General features: G+C 36.6%; 1 protein-coding gene across 2 annotated transcripts; it reads right to left on the bottom strand.

Moving 5' to 3' along the window:
• Positions 1-2803: 2803 nt before the first annotated feature.
• On the bottom strand, positions 2804-6309 carry lysmd4 (LysM, putative peptidoglycan-binding, domain containing 4). Of its 2 annotated transcripts, XM_084409290.1 has the most exons (5): positions 6185-6309; positions 4319-4596; positions 3639-4204; positions 3455-3553; positions 2804-3355 (listed from the first exon to the last, which is right to left on the bottom strand). In XM_084409290.1, exons 2-4 carry the CDS (start codon positions 4586-4588, stop codon positions 3550-3552), a joined length of 840 nt encoding a protein of 279 aa, XP_084265416.1. In that variant the 5' UTR covers positions 4589-4596; positions 6185-6309; the 3' UTR covers positions 2804-3355; positions 3455-3549. The 2 variants fall into 2 exon arrangements, with proteins under 2 accessions (XP_084265416.1, XP_084265415.1); XM_084409289.1 differs by lacking the exon at positions 2804-3355 and having other exon boundaries at positions 3495-4204; positions 6185-6297.
• Between the last annotated feature and the right edge of the window lie 976 nt (positions 6310-7285).

Here is a 7285-nt window from a genome sequence, read left to right as displayed (position 1 = left end):
TCATCGTTTATTTTCACCTGACTCGATCGTGTACTCAAACTATTTATGGCACGCGGATTCATCATTTGACAATGAAACCAACCAGAAGATGCCGATCACGAAAACTAATAATAGTAGAGTTAGGGAGAATGGTAATTTGTAACTATATTGACATTTTTTGGAAGACAAACTTTAAGTTGAACTTTATGTTCTTTATTTTTGTTTCTTTAAACCTTTTTTTTTTTTTTGCTTAATACTTTATTTTTCTTTCAGTGAAGATTCAAGTTGGAGTTGTCTGCAAAAAACACACTGTTAGATTAATTAGGGGCCAAGCACCGAAGGTGCGGAGGCACCTATTGTATCTGTTCCCATTCTTATTCTTATTCTTCCGACTGGGAGTCTATGGCAGCCCATTGAACCGCTAGCGGGAAAGTTATGAAATTTGGCACACTGATAAAGGACAGTCTGAAAAGTCACCATAGCAAATTTGGAGTCTCCAACTCAATCCCTCTAGCGCCACCAACTGTCCAAAGTTTCACTCATGTTTATGCTATAACTTTTGAACCACAAGGGCTAGAAACAAAATCCCCCCCTTCTTGATTCCTTGGCTCAAGCCGATTTGATAGCACCCTATGACGTCATTTTCCGTCATGGAAATTTGTCCGCCATTTTTAATTATCTGAAAAACATACTTTTTAGAACTCCTCCTAGGCCGATGCTCCGATTTTCACGAAAATTGAACCAGATCATCTACAGACCATGCCGACAAAAAGTTATGGAATTCATAAAAATTTATCAAACCGTTCTCGAATACCGCGCAAATTAATTTTATGTAGCGCTTGCAAAAACAGACATAAGGCTGTATTTCCGCAACACTTTATCGGATTCAGACCAAACTTGGTAAAGGTCATCACAAGCATGACCTGAGGTTACATGCGGCGTTTCTGCGCAGCGTCACCTACTGGTCCGGAGATATGAAAAATGGCTATTTTTGCTTATAACTTCTGAACAGTTTGTCCAGAAATCATAAAATTGGTCTCGTTAGATTCAGGGAAACATGCCGAGTCAACTGATATCCAATTTTACCATATCGGCCATTTTGGCTGTCGGCCATTTTGAATTTTATGCTAAAATGCTGTATTTTGAAGAACACATGAACGGATTGTTACGAAACTTGGTATGGGTCATCAGCACGATGCCCTGAATGAGCGTGAGAAGTTTCGAACCAGCGCCACCAAGTGGCTATAAACAAATATAAGTTATAAACAAATTTCCAAAAAGGCTAATAAACTTTTGAATATATCTGGCTATTGAAATGTCACTGGTCTTAATAGATTCCTTGGGTCAAGCCGAGAACATAGATACCAAGTTTTCCTTATTTGGCCGAACTTCCTGTCCACCATCTTGATTTTCATTCAAAACCTACTTTTTCGAACTCCTTCTAGACCGTTTGTCCGATTTTCACCAAAATCGAATCGTATCATCTCCAGACTGTGCCGACTAAAAGTTATGGATTTCGTGTCGATAGACGAAACCGTTTTCGTATACCACAGCAGCAAATTTTAGGCATGATGCCAAAAGGACTATTCAGGCTTTGTCTCTGCAATGCCATGACATATTGACACCAAACTTTGTATGTGTCATTGTCACTTCACTCTGACCACATCACATCAGTTTTGTAACTGCGCCACCTATTGGTCAAAAGTGATAATCAATTAAATCATATTTTTAATTACTGTTTATGTGATTTTTCAGCATTTTGTCAAAAATCCTTTTTAAATGTCTTTAATTGCTCATTGTTGCAGGTGGTCTGACACTTCAGGCATGTCTTGTCATCTTTTTCTGCTTGGCCCCGATAATTGCTGCTTGCAGCTATATTTTCAGTTGGATTGCTAATCATCCACATGGACCATTGGTGCTTGGACTCTGATGGACTTTGTATTTAATTATAGTATAGATGATTGAATGCTTGTTTGCTTTGTTGTTGCCACCCCTCCCAGTCTTCATGCCAACCCATACATAATTTTCTATGCTCCAGAATGAATGGAATGCAGAACATGTTGAAAATCAGCACCCAGTCACACAAAATAATGCTACTCCACGCAGAGACATCTCCATTGACGTACGTACATTAAAATAGAACGGCCTTGTCTGTCTAATCTGCATTTTTAGCACACTAGGAGAATCTGTTTAACAATCACAATCTCTGCAACACTTTCGCTTATTTAAGCTTTCTACAAATTACTACGTGTATCATTACATTATTCTGAGAATACCGCACAAATGTAGGCAAATAATGGCAAATCTACAAGCTTTTTACCTCCAAATGTGGTGTTGACAGTAACACATAAGTGAAAAGTTTAAACTGGGTATATTGGGTTTGTACAGCTTACTAAGACTTCAAACACTCAAACTCCAAAAGATTCATTACAGGCTGCTTTTCGTGACCCTGTTCATGGAAATAAATAGTTGAAAATCAGCTCAGGCCCATTTTTTCCTCTGTGTTTACAACCCTGACCCTAAGCAACGTTAGACAAAACATTACTCAGAGAGTCACAAGGAACATTTTAAATTGTTTTCTTATTAGTAAAGTAGAGGAGAGCAGGAGCTTCACAGCTGAATTACAGATGTCATTTGAAAACACATTTTTCCCTGTTCAACCATGCAGGCTTTAGCATATTTTACCTTAAGCTATCAGACCATTAGAACCCAATACAATTTTTTTCCCACTTTGTTTTATTTGAACATTTTTTAAATCACTCGCCCACTAGCCATCCCCATGCAATCCACATCTTTAAGAAAAATCTGATTCAAATGTTTTAATGTCGCAAGGTCAAAATGTGTCCATCTGCCCATGAGCTTAGCTCTTGTCTTTATTGCACTTCTAATGACTGAACAAACAGTTATTGAATACACATCCATTCTTTGGCACTGCTGGCACTATAGTGCCTTTCCACATATCTATATAAAAATAATTAAAACAAAGAAATAGATACAAATTTGAGTTTTTTGCTTTTTCTTCTTTGCATTCATTTCATCAAGCAGATTTACAAAGGCATGGCCACAATAGTATGATCAATTTTATGATCAAAGCTAAGATGTTTCATAATGACTCATAGGTTTTTGCTATTTTCTTTCTCCACAAAGAAAAACTGTTAGTATGATTTCATACTTCATTTAAATAAAAGCACCCATGAAACCAATAACAACAATTTCAATGTGTAGAGTGTAAGCAGACTAACAGTTAGTTTGCAAACTCATCCGTTACATTTTCTCTTTAAATGTACCTTCATGCAAATGAATTAAAGGGACAGTTCACTCAAAATGAAAACTTCTGTCATCATTTGCTCACCCTCATGTTGCTCCAAACTTGTTTCTGTGGAACACAAATTTTGAATGATGTGCTGTTTGCTCTTTTTCATACAAAATACATTGGGATAGTGTGCAATATTAGTCTTTTGAACCCAAAACTTACCTTTTTTATTATGGCTCATCAATTCACTAAGTGAATCTACCATAATATGTGTGTCTACAAAGACTTGTAGATGTAGTCAACTTGTAATACTTAGTTTATCTGCAAAGTACCAAAGAAAATTATAGGCATCAAACCGAATGGTAAGGCTACACAAACATACACTATTTTCCATTGTTATACTTGCTTTTTCTCAAGATGGTTTCCCATTATATTCCCAGGGTTCACTGAGCTGACGCTCACCCCTGTACTGTTTGAGGTAGGCACAGATATGTTGACCACTCCATTGTCCACTACAGATTCACCACTCTCTTGAGTTTTAAAATATACTACATAGAATATTGGTAGGACAATGCCAATGAGTAACATGGCAACTACAGCGTTCCACCACTGGATCCCCCAGTCTGCGCCATAGCTGCGCAAGTGCTGGCTTCTCCATCCCCATCGTCTGGATACCCTGGAATCACCCGAAAATACCTCTTCTGAGGGGTCTGTGCTTTGGATCAGACGCTCAATGTCACTGTCCACCTCTTTAAGGTAATTGGTGTACTCCTGCACCTGAGGTCTTCCCGAGACGCTCGCTTCAGCGCTGTTTGATGATGCTGCATCGTGGGACGGTCTTTGCTGGGGATTCCTGAGCTCAGAGTTGGCCTCGGTTAGCAGACTATGCTTCTTTACAGGAATTTTGATGGACTTCAGTGCATACATGTCCTGCTCTTGAAAAAGGTTGTTCACTCTTTTTATGTCAGCCACCTGAAACCATAGAGAACGATTATTTTTAAGGACCTAAATCATACAACATACACAATTCTGCACAATATAAATGTTAATGAACATGAGAAGGACCTACACAATCGAACTAGATACCTTGCATCCATACTGAAGGGCCAGTTTGCTGAGATTGTCCTCATGGGAAATGTCCCGTTCTAGCAAAAGCATTTCTCCCACTCTTTCTCTCTCCTGTGAGGATGACTCTCGGTTCCGAGGCCGGAGCTCCATGACATTGAGTTCCTCATCCTCAGATGAAGCTTCCGGCTCTTCTTGTCTGTGTCTGAACATGTACACTTGGCCATCCGCACTGGCATGTACGTCCACTGGAGCCTGGAAGGCTCGAGGGAGAGGATCTCCACGCCTCATCACTGCAACTACACAAATTCGTAAAAATAATTAATATGGCCCAAATTAATACTTTATTAAGCAAGGATTCATTAAAATTGTCAAAAGTTATAGTGAAGACATTCACAATATAAAAAAAAAAGAAAAAGATTGTGTTTTCCAAAAAAACAAAAATGTCTTGAGTGCCAAATCAGCCTATTAGAATGATTTCTGAAGGATCATGTGACACTGAAGACTAGAGTAATGGCTGCTGAAAATTAAATTACTTTATTTTTAACAATAACAATTGCAATCATTTTCCACAATACTGTTTTTACTAGGCCTATATATTTTTTTATCAAATAAATGCAGCCTTAAAATAGGCCTACTTCTTTTAAAAAGATTAAAAAAATCTTACCAACCCCAAACTTTTGAACGGCAGTGTAGGCTAGGTGTTCTTTTTGGACTTTTATGGCTCAAAAGTTATTTTTATTATTAGAGATTTATATTTATATAGATTTTAGCTTATTCTTATATATATATATATATATATATATATATATATATATATATATGAAGGTGACATTAAAAATTTCATATAATTTAATAATACTTATACCCTAATACCAAAACCTCAAACCAAAAAAGTGATTATCACTTGTAAATGGAATATTATTATTGCAATCAAGCAGTAATTTTGTCAAATTATGCAAAAGGTGTGAAAATATTATGTGTATTTAATACACATAATAATTATCTGTATTTAAGATACATACAACTTAATAACGCTATACATTTAGCCTTATAAAGACAAAGGAGTTGCATTTTATTCACATTTAAAGGGTAATTTCCATCACTGTTATTTTCAATACAAAATGCTATTAAACACAACGAATTATTTAGATTGCTCTGGAAATGACATTGTGGGAAGGTTCATGACTGCCAGAATAAAAAAATAAAAATCCTGTGTTGCATGTATATGTTAGAAATTGATTACTAAAATAAATAACCTATTTAGGGTGTGATACATGTGTTGTTAAGATTGAGATTACATTTATTTTCTACAGGACCACAAGTGCCCATAGTTGAAGAACCAGGCACCAACATGTTATTTGAATAACCACTGCAGAGAAACAGCAGTCTAATCTGCAGTCAATTCATCATAGCAGGCAGAGATTCATTTTATTTAAAAAAATAGTTAGAAACTAAAGTGAGAAACATACTGCAGAATGTAAACAAAACAAAACAGTGCATCATTGTCCATAATTATACATCTAACGTTACTAGACTTAGTGGTAGCCTACTATTTGTACTTCAGGAAAATCAGAGTTGAGCTTATTATTATTATATGCAACCAACCGCAAAAACAGCGGATCAGCCTACTGTCTAACACCGTTACATGAAATAACATTGTCTGAAAAGTTTTCCCCCCTCCCAAATTGTACAAAACACAATGCAAAAATCAACAAAACATACCTTACATTTGTTAAGAAGAAAAAATGGAGTAGGTGTACAGTAAACACTAACAAAGGTTACAACAGTAGCCGACACGTTCAATGTTATGGTTTCAACTTCGAAGTTAAAGTCTCATTTTCCATCATTTTCCCAGTTATTGATGTGAATCTGAATAACACTCACCTTTCTAGACAAAATCAGCAACATTGTGCCGACAAAAATATCCCAAAGTGTCATTTTAGAAACTTCATACCGCAACCGAGTTTGATAGTGCTGGCGAGGGATCGAGTGTTGATTGACAGGTCCTCCGGCCAATCAGATCGTTGAAGAAGGAGAGTCCTCCACGCTCTTTTACATAAGTGGTTGTGTGAGCGATACTTTCTTGCAGATTAAGACGTCTTTGTTTTGAAATCAAAATCTGGTGTCAGGCGTTTAAAAAGTATAATGTTTAAGTGACATAGTGGATTATCTGGATTGACAAATGGTTTCCTAAGACTACAAAGTTTCTCTCAGTCATGTAAGGTGTGGTTGAGAATACGGAGTCTCTTACAACGTGTCACGGCAGGATGTTGTAATTGACAGAAGGTCAGACCAGTTAGACGTAATCTAGTTGTGATACACTGCTGTCTATCACTTACGAGGTGATAATATAGCCTACATATTTTATGGCATTTTATCAACAATTGTTGCTAGGTATGCTTCGTTCTTTCTTTCTTTCTTTCTTTCTTTCTTTCTTTCTTTCTTTCTTTCTTTCTTTCTTTCTTTCTTTCTTTCTTTCTTTGACTAGCCAATTCCAAGTTGAAAACATCTAATAATTTTGTGAAAACGTAGGCCTAATTCTTTGATGAATAGCCAGAAAGTTCAAAAGTACAGCAATGCTTTGAAATATAAATATTTTGTCTACTGTTACTTTGGACATTTATTATTTCTACACACACACACACACACACACCCACACACACACACACGAAAGTCATAGGCCTACAGGTTTGGAATGACATGAGGGTGATTAAATGATGACAGATCTTTTTTAACTATCCTTCCTTTTAATAAATAAGACATATGCTATAATAACATATGCAGAACATAAATATCTATAGATATGCAAACCTACAGATCACGTGGGAATAAATGTGCTGGCAGTGCCTAAAGTATCTTTTCAATCAGGCAGCATTTCTCAGCTTGACCTCGAGATGGCGCCAAATATCTTCAGTAGTTTCAAACCAATTTGTTCAAGGATGGTTCACAGTAATGCGTTTTAAACCTCTATTTGCCAAAGGTCCA

The sequence above is a fragment of the Rutilus rutilus genome (genome assembly GCF_951802725.1).
Source record: "Rutilus rutilus genome assembly, chromosome: 5".
Classification (NCBI taxonomy): domain Eukaryota; kingdom Metazoa; phylum Chordata; class Actinopteri; order Cypriniformes; family Leuciscidae; genus Rutilus; species Rutilus rutilus.
This window is presented reverse-complemented; position numbering and strand designations above follow the sequence as displayed.